Source organism: Onychostruthus taczanowskii, unplaced genomic scaffold (genome assembly GCF_017590055.1).
Source record: "Onychostruthus taczanowskii isolate IOZ18803 unplaced genomic scaffold, ASM1759005v1 scaffold3, whole genome shotgun sequence".
Classification (NCBI taxonomy): Eukaryota; Metazoa; Chordata; class Aves; order Passeriformes; family Passeridae; genus Onychostruthus; species Onychostruthus taczanowskii.
The window spans coordinates 18,456,775-18,482,327 of NW_024500349.1; the positions used below are offsets into that span (position 1 = coordinate 18,456,775).

Genomic DNA, 25,553 nt, shown 5'->3' on the forward strand with positions numbered 1-25,553 from the left:
AAGAGCAGGCAAGTGTATGAATCTGTATCCTTCAAAATAATTGTGCTATAATCTTCTCCGTGTATTAGAGTAGATTTTTTTATTCTGACACAGTGTGATGCTAACTATAGCAACCTTAATGTGGATGATGGATTTCACTGCTACTGCTTGACTGCAAAGAGACATCAAATCTTCCAGTCCTCGAAGTGGTTTCTTGGGGTGTTCCTTCAAGTTCAACGTGTTATCATTTTCACTCTAGAAGTAATTTCGTGGCAAATGACAAAAAAAAAAAAAGAAGAAAAAAAAAAAAGGAAGAAAAAAAGAAAAAAAAAAACCCAACCAAAGAAAAGGAAGATGTTGGTTGTGATGGATTTATTTCAGACAGCAGTTTCTGCTGAGTTCACCATGCTTAATGTTCTTCCATTTAGGAAGGAGTTGCTGTCAAGTAAAGCAGAGGAGCTGCTTTCAGTTTGTTTTTTTTTTTTTTTTTTTTTTAAATACATGCTAACAACATCTCTTTCTTCAGGAAAATGATCCAGTTGCATATTGTCAGAGAGATCTGCCTTGTGCTTGGCACGGACAAGTAGGGTTAATCATCCTCCTCCTCCTCTTTCAGTGGGGCCAGTGGGAGTTTGTCTGGAACCTGGAAACACTCCACAAAGAAGTTGACAATAGACTGGTACAAGTGCTGCTCAAATGCTGCATTGCTGAAGTAATGGCTTTGATCAGGGTAAATCTGCAAACAAACAGGTAAATACACACCTTTTAGAGCTGGAAGTCTCAGGACTGACCACCCACACCTGCAGCTTGAGCTGCAAACCCACTGCACCTCCTCAGCATCGTAGAGCTTCCCATGGATGCTCATGAGCCCAGGGTTATTTGGGCACCACAGTGCTCTGAGTGCAGACCTGCATCTTCCTTCACAAGGAACTTTTTTTGAGGTGGAGGGTTTTCCATTTAATTCTGTTCTGAACAGGTTCAGTCTACACTTTCCTTGTGAAAACCAAAAAACGCTCAGTTTTGGAGAGAAATGGCATTAGGTTATACTGACTAAAATGAGGGCTCTAAAGCAAAAATGTCATTAAGTTTAAAAATTAATAAGTATTGCTGGAGAAGTATTTAAATTGAAAAAAAAAAAAGTGTAGCGAGAAATTAAATAGTTTAAACCCAACTTTTCATTTAAATGGAGCAGGTACTTGGAGAAATGCAAAAGGATCATAATGGGTTGTCCAGGCAGGGATGCTGGGGTGGGTTGATTTTGAAAGACTTAATGGCTTAGACATGGAGCATTCAGCAAAACAGAGATATGATTTGGTGGAAAGTGGAGCTGTGCCATTCCCAGTGCGACGTCAGATTTAGTTGACATATATCTTTGTAACTTTTCTGGTTGATTTAATTTAAAACCCTGTTTCCTTAAAATTCATTCTGATTTTGGTTCCCAAAGAAAGTTAACATGCATGAATTCCTTAGGGAAATGTCTCTCACAAGCTAATTTACTGTAATTCAATAATTGTTCTACAAGTGTCCAGACCAAAACACTGATGTCACATAAGCATGGGACTAGTAGAAACATGTTATATGTTGGTGCTACTTTTACTGCCAGGCTGAGTTTGCAAGTGGTTTTTCAAACCTTGCTTCATAACAGCAACTTGAGTTCAAAAAGGGAAATAACTGTTCAAATAGGAAAAAAGAAACATATACTGTACCTGCAAGCTGTAATTAGCCTTTGCCCTAATTAGGTGTGTGATAAGGTCTGTAGTATGCTGAAAATGGATTTTTTCTGTAAAAACAGATTGTAATCATTAAAGAGACAAATTTAATTAACAAAAATCAAAGCTATCACAAACATATAATGAGCTCAAATGATGGGCTAACTTACCATCAGCAGTAGCATGAATGATCAAAAATGTCTGGTCCTTTAGTAATGAGACTCTGTGTGATAATTTGCTGATCTGTGAAGGTAAAGGTTGAAATAAGATTTAAAAACTTGTTTGAAATTAGCAATTTATATGGAGGCAATAGAAGTTCTTATTTCCATTTAATGTTTTATCCCCAGGATAACAAGCGTATTCTACTGGCTACTTATATAAATCTAGAGATAAAATAGACCCCCACCCTGTGCTGGCAGGGCAGTGTCAGCAGCAGGAACATGTCAGAGACCCTCCCCTGTTCTGATAATGTTCAATAAAAGCCTGAACTGTAGAATACATGGAAAATATCAAAGGGAATAAAAAACTGATGAAAAGTGTGCCCAGGTGCCTATGCCTAATAACACTTCATGGATCTGGAGGGTCTTTGGTGTGTTTTGAAAGCCAACCTCAATAAGTTCTGGCAGCTTGGGGTATGACCTGACATGAAACTCAAGTGTCCACTGTTGAGAACACCTTTGTCCTCAGCTGTCTTTCAGATGCACAAGGGAATATAAATACAATTTCTAAAAGAACAAAAGGCATCTGCACTAATGTAAGAGATTGTGAGTGCAAAATTTGAGAGACAATGAGCTCAGAGTTTAGGTAGCCAGGATAAATCTTCCCTTGTGAGGGAAGTGGTGGTATTTGCTTTCTCTGTGAGAACAGTGCCAGACCTTTGCTACCTCCATGTCTTCTAGCTGGATACGTGGCTTAGAAGCTGAACTAGATTCTCTCTATAACCAATTTTGTTTGTGTGACTATTCTTTATCAGGTTTTGCCTCCAAGTAATTTCAGCACAGGATCCAACTGATCTCATCACGTGTATTAAGCAGTGTCTTTATTAACTGGTGCTGTATTTCCTTTTCCATGTCCTGCTCAGTTCTGGAGCAGAGTTCTGCCTATCTGAAATATCACAAAGTTTGAGAAAGTCAAGCTGAGTTTCACTTGAATTTGTTTACCTCTGAGAGAATCAAAGTGGCAAGACCATTGGCAAGAACATTCCAGGAGGTCGTGACAGTGTGTCCCCTTGGGCACATTTGAGTCGCTCAGATCCTTCAATCTCTAAAACTGTATTTAGCCAATTTATAGAGGCAGGCACAAGGGCTAATCAATAAAAACTTTATCCATGATTACTATTAAGACAAGAAAAGCAGTAAGCAGGCTGAAGGACACCTTCAGAGCTCCACTAGTGAGTCCCTCTTGCGTAACCTTGCTTCCTCCTTAAAGGAGAACACATTTTATCAGGGAAATGCAGTGTCCATGCAGTTACCTCGTATGCTCTGTTATCAACCCCGTGCAAGCCCAAGTATCTTTCAGAAAAGGCTGAAGCTTGAAGAGAAAAAAAGAAAATATCACTTTCAGTCATGAATACACTGGTGCTTCTGAGTCAAATATGGCAAATGCTAAAAACCATATTTCCTAACATGGCCTCAATTATAGAGGATGCATTTCTAAAAGTTTTTGAAAATGCACTAAGGATATGTGTGATACCACAGTCTGTCATCGTCACCATGCACTTCTGGTCTCTAAATAAGTCACAGAAAAACCTTTTTTTTTCCTTTGTTAATGCAACTGAGGTTGTTTCCCTTTCTCCCTTCACACAGGCCTTCTCCATCAGCAGCAAGTTTCCTTTGATCTCAGGGATAAATGCACAGCTCCTGAAGTCTGGCTGAACACCACTGACTTCCCTGGCAGCACCCAGATTTTCACTGGCACTAAGTGCAAAGGGAACTGCTATCCCTGAGAGAAAGGACCACCATGGGCAGGGCAGTGCTGCGGTCAGAGGCAGGATGGGCAGGCAGACTGGACCTCAGCTTGCATGGATGGGTGCTTCAGGCTGGAAGGAAGCATGTTCAGGGCAGAGGGGGTAGTTGGTGGCAAAGGCTGAAGGGTTTAAAGACAATTCTCCTTATTTAAAAGGAGTAATGAAGTGATTTGATTGCTCTGACTAGCATGGCTGGTCCCACTTGTGCTAGCTAAATTGCTTTAGTGGGGAAAAAGGGTTTATGGCTCCTGCTAAAAAGACACAGAATATAAAATAAGCAAGATCTTGGGAAAGAAAAATGACAAGTGGGAAAGGATAGGGAAGAAATATCACTTGTGGTCAGCAGGAGGGTCTGTGGGCTGAGGAACGGGATTTACCATATAGTCTGAAGTCTGTCACTGGGGAAAGAGCAGCTCCACAGGCGAACACCTGGTTGTCTTCACCAGCTGGAAGCATGTAAGTGCTGAGGTAACCACCATAATCCTGGAACAGAAACAGGACAGGGGCATCAGTGACCCTGCTGGGAGGCACTGCTGTGTTTGGGTACAGAAACAGGGCAGCTGAGACCTTGCAGCAAATGCTTGGCCATTACAGAACCTTTAATACCTTGAACTGGAGAAACACAAACCAAGGACATCTTCCTGGTGATGTGGCTGGCACCCTCCTGAGGCAGGAGGGTTGTGTGCCCAAGAGCTGGCCTTTTCCATCTCACTTTATGGCTGTAGCTCTAACCAGATCTGTTACCTCTCCAAAATGTTTACTTTCTCTTACAGACTTTCTCTACTTAAAATGAGCATCACAATTTCAGCTGCCAGCCTGTTAACAATTCCCTGCAGAGATGCTGCTCTACCTGCAGCTCTCACCACCCACTCCAAGCCCTTGTCTCCCAAGTAAATAATTTCTACTCACAGTCCCACTCTCATCTCAAGCTGTGTGTACTTTACAGGGGCTGCTTTCCAGCCAGGCACACACAGCAAATCAGCCTCAGAAATCCACAGGGTTGTTGTACACATGAGTTAGATGTACCCACATTCCCACAGGCTTTAGGAGACAAGGTGAAAATGAAAGTTTGCAATGGGGAAAAAAAAATGAACTATCTGATGAGGTTTTCTGAGCAACAGTCACTTTTTGCACTTGGAAGTTAATTTAAAAGAAGTCATTGATGAGTACATTGGTGAAATGAAAGCCTCCACCTTTAACATCACTGAGCAAGGTGCAGTCTATCCCAAAACCAAATAATAATAAAAAAGTCACCACTGATACATTCAATAAGTCAGGGTTTAACTCAGCTGTTTAGTCATATCAGCCAGCTGGGACAGCACGGAGGAGCAATGGCAGAACATTACCTTGCCAAACACACCGACTCTCGTTTTATCAATGAAATGCTCCTGCAGCATTGTCCTAGAACATGAGAGAGGAAAAGCAGGGGATTAAAAATATTTTTCCCTTCAAGAGCAAAACCAGTGTGATTTTCATCAGCTTTAAATTAAACTAGCCCCAGAAAAAAATTCATAGAATGGTTTGAGTTGAAGGGGACCTTAAAGCTCATCCAGTTCTAACTTCTCTGCCCTGGGCGGGGACACCTTCGACTATCCCAGGTCCCTCCAAGCCCCATCCAAGCTGGCCTTGGACAGGGATGGGCCATCCACAGCTTCTCTCGGCAGCCTGTGCCAGTCCTCACACCCTCTCAGTTAAGAATTTCTTCCCAATATCTAATCTAAACCTCCCCCTTTTCAGTTTAAAGCCCTTCCCCTTGACGCAGACAATCTAAATCACGCCAAGCTGCTTTCACATGGATCTCTCTGATTTAATCTTGCAACGTCATGTGTTGGATTTGACCAAGCAGTGGCAACAAATAACTTGGGCTACTTCTGGAGGCCATAATAAGCTATTGCACAGCTATTGCAATACTCTGATAGCGGTTTTAACATGATTATGAGCAGAATAAATCTAACAATATGACAGGACTTGACATTTAGGGTTTTGCCCTGGTTATTCTGTTTAAAAAGTTTAAGGATTTAAAGATGGATTTTTTCCAACTACCAAGCAAGCAGAAGATTAATGTAGGAACAGATATCCAAGCTTACTTGTTTGTAGCTGTATGACTGTACAGAGCTAAAAATAAATAGGCTTTGAACATGTGATACAGATAAGTGTGCTCCAATTTAGCTCTGTTTCAGGCTAGTTGTTCTCCCTCTGCTCTGGTTGACATGATCTCCCTCTCACGTGCAGTTGTGATTGTAGAACATCGTCCCTCCCTCCCACCTCCTGCTCTACCCTACACACCATTAAAGCAACCAGCACTAATGAGCCTTGGGTTAATTATCATAACGAATTAATTCCTTCAATAACAGTGCCATTCACCGGACAGCTTCCAGCTGATCCTTCTCTTCCAGAAGGCCCAGCCTCCTCTTGACCTCGTGCAGTAGCTTGGCGCCCTGGAAGCCACTGCCGCGGCCGTCGAACTTGAGCACGATGGCGTTGTGGGAGCTGACCATGACGCTCTCCCACGTCACCTCAAACCTCTCCGTGACGATCTGGCTGCCAGGGGTGCCATCTCTGGAACAGAAATGGGCATCAAGGAAAGGCAACGGCACCAAACGCTCTCCCCAGGGCTGTGGGATTGCCGTGGGATGGGCACCCACAGCCCCGTTGGGCAGGGTAAGGGAACACAGGTTTCTGCAAGGATGGTGTGCAGGAGGATGTTTGTGTGGGGTGGGTTTTGAGGCTGGGTGGAAGCTGTGGGTTGGATCTGCCTCCCTTTGTGCACAGCAGCCTCTGTGTTGGGATTCAGAGGTTGAGATGACCCTGAGGTAGCAGAAAGTCTTTTTTCTCCCAGCCCCTCAACCAAAGAAGTCGAGATTCATTGGTTCTGCTCTTTAAGGTTGTTTATTTTTTCTTATCTATAACATTCTTTTCCTGACCTGCTGAGATCTGTCCAGCAGGTTGGGTTGCAGCACACTGTCTGCAACCACCTTGCATAAAATAAAATGTATAGTATAAAATAATATGTATAGTATAAAATGTTAACACCACCCTTGGGGTGGTGTTAACATTTTATACTAAGAACTGTCTGTACTTTATTTACAATAATTTTTCAATATTTATCACCTATGTTAGACAGTCTCTCTCTACTCTCATCCAATCCAAATGTGCCACCATCACAGCAGAAGATGGAGGACAAGAAGAGGAGAAGGATAGGACATGCCCAGATTCCTCCATCTTGCCTCTTGAACCCCCATTCTAAAACCCCAAAATTCTACTTTTTCACCCTGTGACAAGTTAACTATCATTCTACTCAAACTCTTGTGGCTTGTAAATCTTCACACAAGGCTGGTAATTTCCCCCATGGGCTAAAATCAAAGGCACAGGTGTTTTTGACTCCATGCCAATGTCTCTGATCCCCATGCCAGTGTCTCAAATCATCCAGGGCAGTCAGAGGAATGTCCTGGGTTCCGACACCTCTAAGCTGAAGCACACCTGCGAGCACATCTCTAACTGGTCGGATTCCTCCTGTGAGTAACCAGGTATCAGTTGAATTTTCCTTTTATTATGCCTGGTCTAATGTCTGTTTTCTTCATTCCTCAAAGCTCTTTTTTAATTTCTGCTGAAGTGGTTCTGTCATTACTGCTTCACACAACTACAGAGGGAAAGGACTTCTCTGAAGTTATAAAAAACAGCTTAATAATGCCCAGTTTGGCTCAAAATTGAGAAGGGAAAAGGAGTGGGCAAGACCTCCTCTCCACCCTTCTGCTTAGGTTCTGATCCTGTACAGGGGAACTGTCTTGAGAAATACAGACCCTACTTCAGCCAGGCAACTCAGAAAAAGCAAGGGATTACAATGATGATGATGACTTTAAGCAATAATTTTAGGCTGGGACTACTGTAAATCCACTGGCATTTTTATCCACTTTTTTGTCATTTTTGGGTTTCTCAGATACATCAGGCACTTCACTGCAGGACTTTAATGCACATGTGACTCCAGTCATTTGCATTTACCCAAGTGAGACCCCGGCCCACCCAGCTCCAGGGGCAGCCTAATCAAGTGCTGGGTGCTTGATGAGAGCCAATCTTGCTCGAGCACTTTGGTAATGAAGCGCGTTTTCTCCACAGTAATTTAACGATTTAACGACACGCTCCCTGCAGTGGCTTTGTCCTTCACGGAGAGTTGTGCAGGGTGGCACGGGCATTCACCAGGCATTCATCCCTCCTGAACGAGGCTTTTCTCTCATGGTGTGTTCCCTGGCAGGCAGCAAGTGATGCACTGGGATGCAGCCAGGGCCAAACAGGTTCTTCCAAGGTCAGTGAATTCCCTCCCGCAGTTTCTTTCCAAATTGCCAAAAAAACCCCACTCAGTAATGTGTGTTATTGTTACTAAATGTTGCATAAAGAAATACCCATCTGCTCTGCCTGCCAGGAGGAAAACCTACCTATTTAATATAAATGCTAACTTTGTGGAGATATTCAAAGGTTTCCAGCTCTCTCCTTACTGTCACTTCAGCGAATACCAGCACTTAAAAGGGAATGATTTCTGCATGAGGGCACCTAAAATTTAAGCTGTAGTAAGGCTGACTGAATTCCACTCTAAAATTACCTGTTAATCACAAGGTGGGTGCCCTAAGCACTGGGACAGGAAGCCAAAATACATCTTGTATTCCTCCTTCTCCCATTTCTGCCCCACAAGTGATTGAAGTGTGCATGAAATGCCTTCACAAAATCCCAAATTTACTCTGCAGGATTTCAACAGGGTGCCCTTCTGAGAGCTGAAAACCTTGGCTCAGACATGGGAAAGAAGGGATGTACATCTGGCCTTTCCCAGCTGTGAAGTGAGATGGGGCAGGAACCAGTGTGCTGGACTCTGACATTCCTTGCACAAAACATATCTTAAAGGTTTCTGATCATGGCCAAGGTTTGCAATGTGATAATGTGAACAGAAAGAAAGAACAAGAGAGAACTTACACAACCAACAGCAAGGGGTAGTGAGCGGTGTCTGCAAAGGTTGCTGGCTTTAAAATCTGCATTGGCAATCCTAAGCAAAAAGGAACAAATAACAACATATCTTCAATGTGGAAATGCTGACATGATTCCAATAGATTTTTCTGGTGTTCTGGCCACAGATAAGTAGGAGCAAAATGGCATTTCTTCAGAGGCTGTGGCAAATATCACCTTAGAAACACAGATGTTGCCAAAGAAAAGACCCATATTGTGATAGCTGAGGTGACAAGAAATGTAAATGGGGAGTACAGTGCGAGCTGCTCAGTCATGCATCACTTTTACAGCATTCAATTAACATCTGTCAATAGCTACAATTTTCCTTTTTTGGCAGCTGGATGAGTGACTGGGACAGAAATCAATATTTCAGGGCAGCAGAGAAGGAGGAAAATTGGCAATGAAAATGGTAATTTAAAACCCAGTTAAGTATGGTGGCTGGGGGAGAGAAAGAGAATTATTTTGCTCTAATGGTATGAAGACAGAGGAAGAAACAAGTATTTTAATCTCAACTTCCAAAGGGCTAAATTTTGTTGCAAACAGGAGGCAAAGGTGCTGAAGCCCATGTTATACTGGTACAGAACCAATGTAAAAGAGGGATGTGATCAATAAAGCTTCTTTTAACTGAATGTCATTTTGTGGCTTTGTATCAGCAGCCAAAACTGCCTCCATAAAAATCCTCTCTGCATCAACGACAGCACATTTATTTTTGAAATGTTAACTACAATCTAGATTAGCAAAGGCTCAGCAATTAAATCGGTATTAGGAGCATTTTCAGTAGATTAATACACAGATTAGCAGCACGGTTTAAGTGGTTTGCTTTGCAATCGTTGCCTGACACTCTGCCTAATTAGTTATTCCATCTGAATGCTAATAGCTGCAAATTGGATCAATGGCCCAGGGACAGCCAAAAAGGCCATGGCTTGATTTTAAATATTACAAAGTGCTACGTGCAGCGTTCCCAAGGCTGCTCAGCCCAAAGATTTGGAAACGCAGGGGTGGCACAGCAGAATGGCCAGTTTGTATTTAATACACACAAGTATATTTGTGGTTAAATGAGAAGAATTGCAATGAGGCCTGCATTAAAAAAATTTAGTATCAAGATGAGTTATCCCTAATAAACTGCCAGTCTCACATGAGCTGGCTCATGGGGGAAATACAGGTTCTTTATCCATGCTTTCCTGTCCATAAAACTCGGAAGTGCACATTCTGTTCCTGTTATTTCATGCACTGGTTTATGTTCCTTATGCCCATGTGGCACACAGAACATTTTAGGGCCATTGTTATCCTTTTCGAATGGCAACCATCTCTCAGCCTTTGCTTCACATTTTATAACATCTGGAAATGGCTGAAATCAGTAACCTGCCCCCAGCACAGCTTGCTGCTTTCACTTCACTGCCTGTGGCCTGAGAAATGCATTCCTTCTGGCAGGGGAATCATTATGGAACACACTTTGAACCCAAAGTCTTTGGGGTTTTGTTCCAGAGTTGCCGCCATAAGTGCAGGCTGGGATTTCGGGGAGCCTTTGTGCATCTCTGAGTATGTGGATTGTTCCCATATGGGGAAGGTATTGCTTACAGCCAGAGGAGTATTTTTAGGTTGTTTCAGGTACAACTACAGAGACAGGCTTACATTTTGGCTGTTTGCCACCAGGCTTTTCTCTCCCTCTTTGGGATTTACATATATATGTGGGGAATGATTATACAAGTGGTAGAAATAACACACCAGCTGCAGGTGCAAACTGCTCTAAGTCTCTGCTTTCTTTACTTCAGGTAAAATCTCCTTTGTCTTTCCTCATAAAGCTTTTGGTTTTTGTTTTTTTTTAAACCCTCCCAAATCATGGATTTGTCAAAGAATCCTGAGTGACTCCAAAGGGCATTCATGCAAGAGTCATCTTCATTCACTGCAGCTCATATTGTGTACTGAGAGGCAGCCACAGCAAGCACACACATTATCCTACTCCAAACCATTTCAAATGACACACACACACTCAGGGCAAAAGCTTCCAACAATGGGGCACCCCACCATGTCATTTCCTAGAGTGGCTTTTTCTTCTCAGAGAAAGTTTTAAGAGGAACAAAAAAATCCAACTCTATAATTTTGCCTTTCTTCATCTGAATTCTCATCAAATTTTGCCTCTGTAATAAACTATGTAGCACATTCCAAGAGAGTGCTTTGCAAACTGTGTGAGTTTATTGAGAGTCAAAGTCATTTTTCCTCCTGCCAGTCTAGTCAGGATGGCTGTTTCATTTCACAGCTACAGCAGTGAAAGAGAAAAATAAGTGAGAAGAAAGGTGCTACTTACTGTAATCATCTATCTTGATTTCCATGTATTCTACCTTAGGCATTTGCCTGTCATTTACAGCCAGCTGCACATTTTCATTTACCTCCAGCTCAAAAATTTCTGAAAGAAGAAGGACAAGATCACAAAAATGTTGGCAGTCTGTGAAAATGCACTTTAACATTTCATAGTCACCTTGATATATATAAAACAAGTTTCCTTACAAACAGTTTTTCTTCTAGTCCTCACAGATCTAATTTAGATTTAATTCAGTTAAATCTTTGAAACCCCTTCCAAGTTCTGCATTGGCAAAAAGCTAAAGTCCTGAAATCAGGGACATTCAGCTGATTTGCAGGAGGTGGGAAGGTGACCTGCTGTGTTGGGACACTACCACGGGTTCCAGTCAGACATCCACCCAGCATGCCAAGACAGATCTCAAGTGAAGAGGTCCTCAAGGCTGTGTCCAAATTATACACAATAAATAGGAAGGGGAGGAGACTATGGAGGGCTTCAGGCAAAGTTGTACTGCTGTGCAAGATAAAATCCATGGGAAGGAAAGCCATGGGGACAGGAGGGTGGACAAAGTCCATACAAACCTTCAAGGTCAGGTTTTGCAGCAGGTTTTTGCACGTTTTTGACTTTTGGAGAGTTTCAAAAATTTTTCATTTTGCTTGTGTGTCTGACCCAAGGGCCCTCTGGTTCACAAACAGAGGATTCCTTCCTCCTTCCTGGGATTTTTTATCCCCTCATCCTGGCCATGTGCTCTACCTGCTGAACCTGTTCTAGAAAAAGCAGCCTCCTCCAGCCCCAGAAAGAAAAAAATCCTTCCCAGCTGGCAGGGAAAGGGCCCCTCTTTAGGGGACACCTCAGGTTGTGTGTCTTACATGGTGGGAAACGTCTCCGTGTGTGGGCAAAGCTCCTGAGCCCCATGGAGAGGGTTGGGATGAGGGAATCCTGGTCTAGGGAGTGCTTCATTCCCTGGCATCAGTCTGGGTGTGAACCAGGGGGATCCAGGGCATTATCTCTGCCACTTGAACCCACAGAGGGCATGACATTTCACACCACACTTTGTGCATGTCACTGACTGTAATTTCCCTTTTGAGACATCCTGATAAATTTATGTGTAACCCCAGCTCCTCAAATAACCTTTCTGGTACCTGATCATCCCGCTCTCACTGCCCATCTCTGCTGGGCAGGCAGACAAAACCTTGCCCTTCCCAGTTCATATATTTCAGAGATCTTTCAGCAGTAGTGTATTGGTTCAGTGACTGTTCACCCTGCTTCTGCAAAGCCTGGCTCTTTATCAAAGCCACAGCCCCCACAAAAGTGGCAAAGCAACAGCCTATTACGTTTAGTTAAATATTAAGATTCTCATTTAATTATGGCACACACAAGTAGCTTTATCAGCAGAAAGGGGCTTGCCACGTAGGGGAATTTAGTCAAGCCCTTTTATTTGTTCATATAATTGCATTCACAGAAAGCCAGGAAGACTGTGGAGGAAATAAAAAGATTGGCATATCTCCTAAAGGACTTTCCTTTTTGCTTTAGGACCACAGGGAGCTTCAGTCTGTGGAGTACAAATGGTCATTGCTTAATTAAATGTAAGCATTCTCTAATATTCAGTGCAACTCACTATTATCAGATTATTGCTGAATACAGAGGCAGACTCCCTTTTATAGAGTAATGGGCTCATATTAAATAAGTAAATTCAGTAACATGCAACTGTCAGTTGCCCTTTATTCAAAAGCAAAAGAATGAGGGGGGAAAAAAAAGAAAAGAACCAGGGAGAATGGTAATTATATGCAGAAGATCATGAATTTCAGTAGAGGATGTGTTCTGCACACGAGTAGACTGAATTTTCTGTGTAATAGATGCTACCCATATGCACCTGTCAAAGGAAAACTAGTCCTGGTGTGTTTTGTTTTGGTTTTCAAAGCCCTTCATTTACTGTTTCTGTTTTATATTGCCATTTTGTTCACCTAAAAGTATTTTATAAAACTGTACAGGAGAATATAAATAACATCACTCATGAGAGCACTATCCCATGCTGGCATAGCCACTCAGAGACCTCGGTGTCTATGGCAAAATTAAGGTGTTTTATTTAAAGTGGGGGAGAAAGAAAGTGACTTTGGAGATGCAGGTCAGGGTGAAGAAACTCTCCTGGCTGAAGAGCCTTGTGGGCATCAGCTGGGCTGCTCTGGGGTTATCCTTGGGGAGGGCACTGCCAGCCTCAGGCTCTGCTGGGAAGAAGGACCTGACACTCCCTGGTGCCAAAAACCTTTCCTGTGACCCTCACTACCTTCAGGGGGAAATGAAGCAGGTCAGCATTTCACAGTAAATCTTTAGTATGAGTGCTTGCTCTCTTTTTTTTTTTTTTTCTTTTGAGACAAGAGCAGTGAGTTGCTGTAAATCCAGATAAGTAAAACTTACACTTGACAAACTGGTATTGACTGTGTATAAAGCAGACAGAATTAGAATAAAGGTGTTGCTTTATACTTGGGTCGCATCAGTGCCTGAAGTCCCTAACTGAAGTTAAGGCTGGGCTAAATTCTTTGTTAAAATGAAAGATGGTGTTTTCCCATCAAAATGATGGGAGCAGATAAATCCTGGTTTCATGTGAGACTCAGTGCCCCACTCTGCCAGAGTGGAACCCCAGATGCTCTGTGGCTTTTTGGACTCTGCATTGCCAGTCTGCTAATGGCTACAGAGAGTGCCACATATTTTGAGGGAAGAAACCTGTTTTTGGAATAATTCCAGCTTTGCCCTGATGTAGATGCAAATCATTAGCATGACAAAGCTTTACCAAACAATAAGTGCTACAATCTCCATGGACAGATCAGGGAACCAGGCAGAGGCACCACTTGTGGGGCTCCCTCCTCTGCATTATCTCTGATAATTCATATCAGAGTAATTTTATTAAAACCACAGATTAGGCTAAGTATTTCTTATATTTATCTTATCTTATTTCATATATATGGGATGCAAAACAAAATCAGAGGAAGACTAACAAAAAGAGAGATTTGAATTATGCATTTTTTTTTGAGAAAGAGGATAACAAACATGCCCCAACCAGTCTTTTCACCCAAACAGCAGCTGTTGTGATGGCAACACAACAGCTCTGCAAGTCCCTCTGCCTTGCAGAAAACTTGCATTTAGGCAGAGTCTGGGGTCCCCAGGAGTGTAAGTTTAGCAAAGAGCAGCTACATCTCACTGTCCTGCCTGGCTGCTTTTCTCTGAAGAGTTGCAAAGCTCAAGCCCATCCTTACTCTGTGCATCTGTTGTGTTGTGAACAGTCACCATCGGGACACGGGGACCTTGAAAAGAAGAAGAAAAGAACTTGGTTAAATTTCTGTCAAAACACACACAGACACACGTGAACCTGGTTTTGAATTCCATGGAGCTGAAGGCTCTTGAGACACGCTTTTCATGCAAGAGTAATCTAAAAAGCAAATCACATTGGTGTTAGGAAGAGTTTATGACTAGATGACAGTATTGTAGAGTCAAAGACATGTGAGGTTTCAAAGCTCCTTCCCAACAGACCACTAAATGCATCTTTCCCTAATTTGTAAACATTATAATTAGCACAAACACAATTAAATCACTTGCCTTTAAAATTATTCTAATGACACCCAAACATCACAGCACAAAGCATTTACATTTTGTGTGCTATGGATAAATATTGCTGTCTTGCGTATTATTTTCTCTTAATGAATTAAACACCAGCTTGGCTCTCACACTAAAAGGGGCCATCATATTCTGTCTTAAAATGCAGCATTTGGGTATTGAAATCAGTCAGTGTTATACAAAGAGGATTATCATTACTATGAGTGAACCCACAATTCACTGCCACAGGATGCTGCAGCACTCAGGATGCCACAATTTTAACCACAGGGTGCTGTAGGGTGTTTTGTCCTTAGCATAGTGATCTGGGTCATCTTCTTGTTCAGAAAGACATCAAGTGGCTGATTGAAAGAAAAATGGGATAGTACATGAGATCTAGCTCATATTATGGTTGTCAGCTTCCTTCTCCCTGTTTTCCAGTTGTCATCTGGTGACTGCTCTTGGAGACAGGACACTGGGCCAAGCTGGGCAGACCCAGGACAGCCACTCACATGTTGCTCCCATACCTGTGTGTAGATTTCTCCTTGAGCCTGACAGTACTGCTCAGGATGGTGAAAGTGGCCCTGCAGTGATGAAATGGTGAATTCTCCACCTCAGGGACAGTGGATATCTCACTTTCCTTCCATTTCCCCACAACGTAACGTGGTACAACAGCAGCAAGTGTGAGCAGCTGGGCAAATCTGTGTGCCCAGCAAAGATTTGTTTGTAGATTGGAATCACCATGGGTCTTAGAGGTGCTGGAAAACACCTCTAAGATGATCAAGTCCAGCCATTAACCCAGCACTGCCAAGCCCACCACTAAACCCTGTCCCTCAGTGCCACATTAACTTGTCTTTTAAATAGCTCCAGGAGTGGTGGCTCCATCACTTCCCTGGCCACACTGTTCTGATGCCTGGGAAACCTCTTCCAGAAACAATTTTTCATAATACCCAATCTAAACCTCCCCTGATGAAACTTGAGGCCATTTCCTCTTGCCCTATCACTTATTCCTTGGGAGGAGAGATCAACTCCACCTGGCTGCACCAGCTTTTCAGGAGGCTGTAGAGAGTGATAAGATCTCCCTGAATTTTTTCTTCTCCCAAACACCCCCAGCTCACTGGACTTGTGCTCCAGACGCATCCCTGCCTCTGTTGCTCTTCCCTGGACAGGTCCCAGCACCTCAATGTCTTTCTTGTTGTGAGGATTCCAAAACAGAACACTGAATATCAAAAAACCTAACGTTCTTTAAGCTTCAAAAGTAAGACAGCTTTAAGAGACTGATATTCCCTGAAATTTTAACCCTTTTAAGTTGCCTTCTTAGGCTTTTCAATCTACAAACAAATCCTGTGGGATCATCATTTGTGCAATGGCAAAAGGGCTGGCTGAGAAAATTCCCCTGAAATACTGTAACTGGGAGTGTGCACACAAATGGCAACAAAAGCAGGTTCCTGTGACCCATTCACACTGATTTGATAGATAAATAAGTTATTGAGAGAAAGAAAAGCTTTAAGGTCCTGTAATTGTGTTAGTGGTTTTCGCTGTGCTGCCAAGAACCTACATCCCCTTGTGGGCACCAGTTTCATCCAGACCATACCTATACAGAGAAAAGGCAGAAAATTATTTTATTTATAATTAAGCTGACTAATATGGCAACCTGATTTTATTTCCTTGGAATCAAGAATCTCCTCCTGCGACAATCCAGTTCTTTTGTTAACATCATCTTTTAGAATGCAGGAAGGTAAATTATAATGCACTAAGGAAAACAGGTTTAGTCACCAGGATTTAGCTGAATTTACCTTTCTCCTGCTGATATACATTGATATGCTGACAATATTTATTTATAAATCTGCCCTGCTTTTTCCCTGCAGTCCCAGAAGCCAGACTGTTGGAAAAGCAGCAAACCTAATAAACATGGGCATGATAAAATCACCACTGAAAAGAAAAGGAATCCTCCCAAATGGCTTCAGTTGAAGCTAGAGCAGTCCTTTAATTAACACCGAAATGCCAACAAAAAGAAAGGGATAAAGAGAGAAATACAATGCATATAATCCTTTTATTTTCTAATTTTTTTTTTTTTTTTTTTTTTTTTTTTTTTTTTTTTTTTTGTTGGCACTGAAAAGGCTGTGAGAAACTAATAAATGAAGAGAAACTCTAGTGTGTAGTTTAGAAAGTTACATGTATTATATATTGTGTTATATATATATTGTCTTTCTCTACTAACTAATGCCACTGCTACTGTGTCATCTCCCCAAATCAATGTTCTTAAGCAAAGTCCTACATAAAGATATTCAGTTTGCGGTAATATGAAATTTTAAAAAATAATAAAAAATTAACAAGTTTACTTGAAGAAGTAAATTTTTGACTTGCCTAATTTTTATTTTTTAGCAAACAAGGAAAAACAATAAAGACAGAAAACTACAGAGAAGAATAATCTCTGTGAGAAGGATTACTTTTAATATTAAATATTCTCAGTGATAACACTCCAGCTAGAGAGTGCATTTCACTTGTGAGCAGGCTGAAAGCCATCAAGAAGAAAAAGTCACATTTTCAGGAATGACATAAATTGCTTATCTCAATGCAAATTTTTAAAGTAAAACAACCCAGTTACATGCTAGACTGTCTTTTAATGCACACACATCAGAAGTCTTTCAACACTCACAAGTTGAGTGCCTAATGCCTGACAGGGACAGAAAGAATTCCTTCAAAGGAGAATTCATTAACTGCCTCCCCAGCTTTATTTTTAAACCTGTGTTGGTGTGACAGTCCCATTACACATGCCATCTGCTAAATGCCATCCACTGTCATGTGTGGATCTTGAGAGGGAAACCTAATTTGTTCACTGAGCTGCTGGGAGCTGACAGAAGCAGAGTGAGGACATCCCGTGCTCCGTGTCTCCTTCCTCCAGAGCCCATCCAAGGGGGCTTTGATGGGGACTCCTGAGCCCCAGCACATTCTGCTGCTTCTGCTCTTTAATGTGCACTGATGATCCATCCCCCTGTGTCTACCTGCCCTCCTCAGAAACCTTGTGACTGCTCTGCCTCTTGCTCACAGGGGCCCTGAGAGCGTGGGAGTGGTGGGATCCCATCAGTGGCAGGGATCCCATCAAAGATCAAGGGAAGTCCCTGCAGGATCCTTGAAGGGTAAAACTCACTTGTGCTCCTGGAAGGATAAAACACAAAGTTCTCCCTCCACTTTAAGAAAGTAAAGCAGATACTGAGCTGCTTTGCCCTGATTTGCAAAGGTAAGAGAGACCCAGCTCATACCTTATAACCTCATGACTGTTCCCAAAATCAGGGGCAGGCCACTTTCTCCATGACACAGAGAAGATGATGCTATTGGATTTCTTGCCCCAGAGGTGAGGGTACAAGCAGGCTGTGACACTCCCCAAGGTGTGGGACCTGGCACTGATATACCCTGCCACCTCCATCAAAATTTTTAGAGGTGGCACCATACAGGCTCCTGTTATCCTTCTCTGCATCCTTGTGCCGAGTGGGATGGGGTGTGCTTGAATGCCATTGCAGGCTCCACGCCCCTCTCCTGCCTCCAGCATCCTGACAGAAGCTTAAATGATGTTTCTTTATTTATATCTTAAGAGAAAGGAGAAAAACCATTGACAGAACTTCTGTGTACATCACACTCTGTACATCACAGACAGCTGCATGGTTAATAATGCTGCACAAGAATCTAGTTACATGAATTAGATTTTCAATTAATGGAGGTGAAAGTCTGAGTTTATCACAAGGCCTTTGACTTTAAAACCATTACTGTAATTATCCATGCAAGAAGTAAATTAAGCTATATTGCTGTAATGACAACAGGCAAATTTATCACCCAGGAAGAGCTACCCATCATGATCTGAATGGGCACAGAAACTCAGTGCCTCAGTAATTTGATAAGAAAAAACACTGGCCATGGTTTTTCATCAATTTTTAGGCATCTGTTATTATTATTTCTAAGAGGATTTAAACATGAAAGGAAAGAAGCAACTTTAGATATAAGGTAAGGTATAGATTCCTAAAATAAAAATGTAAAATCATTTTACAGCCTTGAAGAAAATATTTACAAGACACTTGTTTCGTAATACTTTTTAGACTCCAGAGTATTCCTGATGTCTTCATGATCTAAACAGCATAGGGAATTATATCAGCTAATATAACTTTAAAATGAAAGTAGCGATTATGAAAAGAATATGAAGTAAAATTGAAGAAAAATTAATCAAAATTATAGAAGTGTTTAAAAAGGATAAAAAGAGGAATTGTCTTATTCTTCTCATCTATATTTTCAAAGGCTTCAATGTTGCAGATAATTTCAGACCAGAAGCTAAATTCACAGTGTGTAAACAATGAAAATTCAAATACTCTCTGCCAGCGCCACCAGCATATCTCTTAAGCACTGATGAATGATTTAAAAGAGCAGCTGCAAGCGATGGGAGCTGAAAAGGTCTGGCTCTGCACAAGTGAGATAATTGGCAACAGCCATCTCTGTGTACAGATTCCAGATCTCTTTATTTGCTAATCCATGAATTATTTATATGTGCCGCATAAAGTTCATATGTTGGGGTGATATTATCAGCCTAATAAATAAAGACATGGGGAGTTCCGTGAACCACTGCTCACAATTAAAATATTTCCCCAATCTGCAGTATTTTCCAGCTGATGCTATGGACAGATGTTTGTGCTGTTTGCTTTGGCAACCTTGCTGACATAAACATCAAACAGATTTATGCTGCTATTCACCCTCCCCAAGGCATTTAATTTTTTAATCAAATCTTCACTTTCTCAAATGTAACTTGTCTTGTAAAATAATCAATCCTGGCTTGTTATTGGGCAACCACTCTGATGGTACTACTTGTCTCTGCTCTGTGTGATACTGGTAATAAATTTCATGCTTACTTTACGTGGAGCAGAAATAAATCTGGGTGCTCTGAGGCGGCATCACTTAGCAGTGACAAGAGGGAAAATGAACAAGAGATTTGCTCTTAATTCCACTACACAGAACAGGCATGATGGGTTCTTCAAAGGGTTGCTGGAACGAATAAACATGGTCAGGTCCATTCCATGGGATTTTGAGAGGTGCCTGCAAACAGCATTGGGAAGCTGGGCTGGCACTGACCAGCCCATCCCACTCTCTGCCCTATGGCCACTGAAGGACACGGGGACTTTGGGTCAGAGAAGATCCTCCCTTGCTGCTCCAGGAAACTTTGTGTTACAAAATATTGACAAGCACCCTCTAGATATAATTTGGTTTGCTGATGTAATTTGTTCTGGTGTCTTGCTCTTCTGGTAGAAGCTGCTTCCCACTTGAAGCTGTACTGGCTGCAACTCCTGTTTACATCTTTTTGGGGTTGTTCCAATAATCTGTTTTCTACTAATCATGAGTATTTCCATTTTAGTCAGAGCAGTCATGTCTCCCCAAAAGCTCTCATCCTGTGAGATAAACTAGATTATTTTAACTCCCTTTTGTAGGACAAAGTTGCTTTTCATCTTATTCTTTGATGTAAGAGTGTTTTACATTCAGTTCCTCCTTCCTGGACAGAAATGACCAGAACTCTACCCCTGCTGTTGAGGATGTCCTAATTGGTTTTTATAGTGAAACTGCTACCTGCCCATTCTATGGAAAATTCCTTGCCTGATCCATCCTAAAATGATCCATCCTGATCCATTCACCTTTTCCATGACCCCACAGCAGGTAGGCAGTCTGCAGACATCCAGTACTCAGCATTGCATGCCCAGGCATCCATCTGCTCTGCTGAGGCATTTGTAACTTTTGAACTTCAAACATACATGAAAAATTCTTACCCTGAGTCATCACATGCCTAATTTTGCTCTTTTTACTATTAATTTCTCCCAGTCCAGCCCTGCAAGACATCCAGCTTCTCTAGTATTTATCTCTGCCTTCTGATGATGCTTATCAGCTTTGTGTCTTAACAAATTGCACCAGCTTCATCCAGCTTTGAGTTCTCAGGCTGCCAGGGAACAATCTGGGCAAGGTCATTTCCCACACCAGCTCCTAATGAACCCTGCTGCTGATCTCCAATTAGCCTCTTATTCCTCCTCATCATAATCTACTTCCTGCTCCTTTTGCTGGCACTTAACCTTCGCTCACAACTCTTTCACTAATCTCCCTCTTCTCCTTCTTAATTAATATCAGCCAATGAAGTGTCACACTGAGTGGGCTGAGCATTTCCTCCCTTTCATGAGGCCTTGGCTGAGGTTTTAAGCAGCATAATGCAATAATGCATGTGGATGGATCCCAAGAGGAACGTGGAAAGCACACAAACTCCACGGCATGGAGCAGGTACTTGCCACTGCAGTGACAAGATCAGCTCTGAAAAGGAGGTGGGTTAGGAGAATTGTTTGCAGAGTTCATGAACCTGACAGTGCCCCCCTGGAGCTGCAAGTACCAGAGGTACAAGGGAAAAACTCCAGTTCACATGGGGGTAACTGACTTCCCAAAATCCCAGGCTATTTTGTTCTAGTGTTCTGGTCCAACCTATGGAATCTGAACAGAAAAATCCCAACACTCAACTCCCTGTTTTTTCCAGTTTCTGTTCTATTTGAATACCTCAATTTAACCTCTTTCAATTCAGTTTTAATCCAGACTTTCTGCAAACTCTGGAAAGAGGTGAAACCAAAAGTTTACACTTGTCCCTGTTTTTAAAGTCCAGGTTTCTTATTGGATTAGTACATGCTGGTCCTTTCCAATCCAAACCATCCCACGATTCTATGATATTCAAGGAAAAAAAGATAATTCCTTATAATCTCAGCATGAAATAAAATACTCTGTCTCAGTGCCATTTACACCTCATTAACAGATTGAATAAAAACCCATTTAATATTTTCTGTTTATTTCATTAAAAACCTAGTATAAATTGATTTAGATAATCTTAATTTATTCTTTTCCATAAGTAAAATTCTCTTGCAACAAAATAATGGCTTCCTAGATAATTAAGTAACAACTGGTGCTGGATATTAACTTAAAAAAACACCACCAACAACCCATCAATACCATTGCTTCACATTGTCTGGTTATTAAGCTGTTTTCCTTCTCATGAGTTCTCAGGTTTTAATACACCCTTAAAGTACTGACTGCATTAATAAAGGGCTTAGCAACTACCATGCAAGCAGGAAACAAAAGCCAGCAATAAACCTTACAGCTGGTCCAGCTGGCAACCAAGGTGAAAGAAGCAGTTTTCCTCAGAGGAAGCATTAAATCTTGTGGGATGGCAACATCTGTACTACCCACTGCAGAATAATGAGTTCATCCAAGGTTGCTCATATAGCTGGAAATAACGCACATGCACCCTGGTCTTGACATGCAGGAGGCTTCTGCCTGATTTGTGAGGCTTCATTATTTGAGGCATCAGAGGAAGCCTGTTGTCATGGTCATTTATCTCCTGCGAGTGGAGCTCAGATAAAATTTTATATTTATGGAATGACCAAGTGACAAGAGTCCTGGCTGGAAGCAGTTGATAGATCACCTTCCTCTGGGCAATGCCAGGCAGCTCATATTTACAAGCAAGAGTCAAGTGGAAACAGGATCAAAACATGTAAAAGCAAAGAACACATAGGGCTTTGCAGAATGGGGCCATTACAAAGGGGAGAGGAGTTTTGCTTTAATTCTACAATATCTTTTCAGGCACCGAAAATCACAGACATTTTCTATTCATTTTCTTGTTAAATATTCATGCATATTAGTTTGGGGTTTTTTCACCTGTTTTTATGTCACTGAGTGTTTATGGGGAATTTACAAGGTATTAAAGATGTATAAGACTAGAGTGAGATAGTTTATAACAAAAATGAGAGATCTGCTTAAAGGAAGAAAAAATATTCTGGAATATCCACAAAAGTCTCCATTTTAATTAATCTCAGACTATAAAAATAACTAAAGCCATCACTTTAATTAGTCTCAAACTATAGTCATAACAGTGTTGTTAACAGGAGGTAGAAAAGAAGTTCTCACCCAACTCCCAAACCAAGAATACCATCCTCTCTTTTCCTGCAGAAAAAGCTCCGGTGGTATCTTCTGTTGTGAAAAAGGGGGTTTTGATGCCAGCCTGCTGTTTTGCAGTTGCACAGCATGTGAGAGAGTGAGAATGAGTATCCCCCACCCTGCCTTCACCCACAGGATTTGTGACCCATGAACTGCGCACAAAGGACCTGAGGAGCGAGAGCCAACCTCGGCTGTTAAGTAAGAAAAGGAGTCAAGTGAATGCAAATGTGAATTATATAGTAATTATAATATAAATAGGGCCCAGAGATTAAGCCTGTGCATGCTTTCAAACAGCAAAACTAATTTAGGCTCCATAAGCCTCAGGAAAAGTTCCAAAAGGTCACAGTTTGCCTGGAAGCGCTAATTACAGCCTCCCGCTACCGCATACACAACAACCCGAGGTGGTGGCAATCATCCTTGTGTGGGAAACCGTTCTGGTCACAACAGATAACACTCACCTAGTGACCTGGGATGTGAGGAAGCCCTGGGAATGCCTCCCAGGCCCCAGCACGCTGCTGTGCCCGTTTAGCATCCCGCTGGGTGGCAACCTGCAGGCACATGGCCGAGACACGCCCGGTTCCTGCAGGCCCTGAGCACATTGCAGGACATTCAGCTGTGCTTGAACGTTGACTCTGTGATTCTGATGCATCCTGGGTTTTGTTAGACAGGTATTTTGGGTGTTTTGGGGTAGAACCCAAGCCAGGATACCTGACTTGTGTGGTCACACAAGGATAGAACCACTTGGGTTCAACCCCAAGATAGATCTTGGGATTCTCGGGTGCCCTGCTCTACCTAGAGAGACCCTACAGTGTTCAGACCCCTAGAGCACACACTGCCAAATATTGGCTTTCTGCCCTTTGCTAGAGACTCAGCCAAGGACAGCTCAGGATGTTCAGAAAACACAAACCCTCAAGACCTGCACATCAAGAATCAAGTAGCAAAAATTTATATTGAAGAATACTATAGCACTTGGTGAGATTTAAAAAAACCAGTACATCTGGGTGGACTGAAGAAAACCATATTTTATTTTTGAATGATATAGAATATAGATACTATTCTACTCTAGAGTGTAGCAGTAAGAGGCCGCAGTCATTAGGTGGCCCATAAAAAATTTCCAAATGATGCTTGGGGTGGTCCTGTGCAGGGACAGGGTTTGACTTTGATGATCCTTGTGAGACCCTTCCAACTCAGGGTATCCCACGTTTCTATGATGATGAAATACTCACTGAGGTGCCCTAAGACACTGAATTTAGATTTGTCCATTCCCATCCCCACCTCAGCACCTTGGTCCCATGCCAGCATGTCCCACTCCCTTGCAATATCAGAAATGTTTGTGAAATCATCCAGTAAAGCAGCAGAACAGCTTCTAGAACTTCTGATCCCAGCAGGAAAAAAACAAAACCAAACAAAACAAAAACAAACATCAATTTAATTTTCATTTAGTTCAGTTCCTGGGCCCAGCTCAGAGTGAGCCTGTTTTGGCACAGGCAGCAGATTGGTGAAAAAGCCCCTGAGGTGGATAGAGAATGGATCTGCACTGACTTTGCCTTCCAGTCCTTGTGGACAGGCAGTGCTGTGCTCCTCTGAGATGTACTGAGGAAAAATACAATAAGGAGCTTAACAGGAGGTTATTGCATTTCACAGTAAGGTGAGGTGGGGCCCAGGGAGGCACAGCCTGTCAGGACAGCAGTAGAAACAACCTTCCCCTGGGTTTCCTCCTCCCAGCCACCACCTGGAAGTTATTGCTTATGGTGTCAGCAGTAAAAAAAATATTTAAAGCGGGCTCTCAGCCTTGCCTGAGGTCTTCAGAGCTCCTGGCATGGCTACATGGAGCTGTAGCCTCCAGCTGGTGCATATCCCAGCAATAAAATCCAGGTATCAGCTTTTCACATTTGTTTAAACCTAGGTGTGCCTTGTGCACTTTTATATCCATAGGCTCTTGGTTAATAAAATCCATTTTCAGTGCTAATAGTTACTTCAGCATCCAATTAAGTCTCTTTAGATCTCAATAACTTAATTTATCATTATATTTGCCAAAGGTCACCTGCCAAGCTCTGGCCCTCTTAGCAGGACCAGCTGCACTTGGAAAGCATTTGCTTGAATTCCAGTAGGAAGTAAGCCTTTCTAAGATGCTTTGCCTTTACCATGATGGGCAGTTTTATGACCATTTTTAGTTGGCACTAAATCCATATGCTTCAGAAATCTTGCCAGGCAGCAGGCTTTCTACCTAACTAAATTTAAGTAGGGATTAAATGAAGATATCTCCTCCCTGTGCATTTAATATTGTTTTCGGGCCCTGGACTGAGATATTTGTACCCACAACCACGAGCTTACCCTTGTTATCTGCCAGAGATACCCTGAGTCACCATGGACTTACATGGGGAGGTTAAATAGGACCTTCAGCTTCTCCATCTCACAAAAGTAAGAAAAAGAGTTTCTATTATTTTAATTTGGGCATTACCAATTGAAAGCTCTCCTAATGAAATATTACCCCAGTAGCATTTGAGAAGCAAATTGTTTGTTCAAATCCTTCTAAGAAGCTCCATAACCCCATATCACCCACAAGAAGAAACTAGCACACACATGCATGTCTGAGGACCCTCCAAGTGAAAAAAAGCCACAGGAAAATATTCCCCCTTGCAGCTACATTGGACCTCCCAGCTCCTCATGCACTCCCAGTGCTATGAAAACACATAATGACGTGCTTTAAGCCAAAATGGGTTGTTACATTTTCCATATATGCTTTAGCACTGCTACAACTCAAACCCCAATCCCTGGTTCGAGATCCCTGCCTGTCCTGAGTGCTGCTATGGGGGCACGGGAGGCTGGGCTTGCTGGAGCCCTGTCCTGTGACACACCGAGGGCTGCTCTGCTGCTCTGGGGGAGTTAGGAGCACCCAGCACCTGGGAGGACTGGTCCTGCACTTATTGAGGCCTGTGGTGTAATTACAGGCTCGTTATTGGGTTGCTGTTGGGATGAGGCAGCGCGGAGCGTCTGCGGCCATGCCTTGTTGGCTCCTCACTCCAGAGCCATTTAA

At 42.3% G+C, this 25,553-nt stretch overlaps 1 protein-coding gene across 1 annotated transcript in view; it reads right to left on the reverse strand.

Annotated features, from left to right (window-relative positions):
• Nucleotides 1–568: 568 nt before the first annotated feature.
• DPP6 (dipeptidyl peptidase like 6) overlaps nt 569–25,553 on the reverse strand; it is a 398,916-nt gene continuing 373,931 nt past the window's right edge. Inside the window, exons 17-26 of the mRNA XM_041408558.1 lie at nt 14,191–14,238; nt 10,949–11,047; nt 8,614–8,683; nt 6,019–6,213; nt 5,001–5,055; nt 4,032–4,137; nt 3,160–3,218; nt 1,859–1,931; nt 1,686–1,759; nt 569–715 (exon numbers count right to left, since the gene is read on the reverse strand). Coding sequence (XP_041264492.1) covers nt 569–715; nt 1,686–1,759; nt 1,859–1,931; nt 3,160–3,218; nt 4,032–4,137; nt 5,001–5,055; nt 6,019–6,213; nt 8,614–8,683; nt 10,949–11,047; nt 14,191–14,238 — 926 coding nt within the window. The remainder of the gene's footprint in view (nt 716–1,685; nt 1,760–1,858; nt 1,932–3,159; nt 3,219–4,031; nt 4,138–5,000; nt 5,056–6,018; nt 6,214–8,613; nt 8,684–10,948; nt 11,048–14,190; nt 14,239–25,553) is intronic.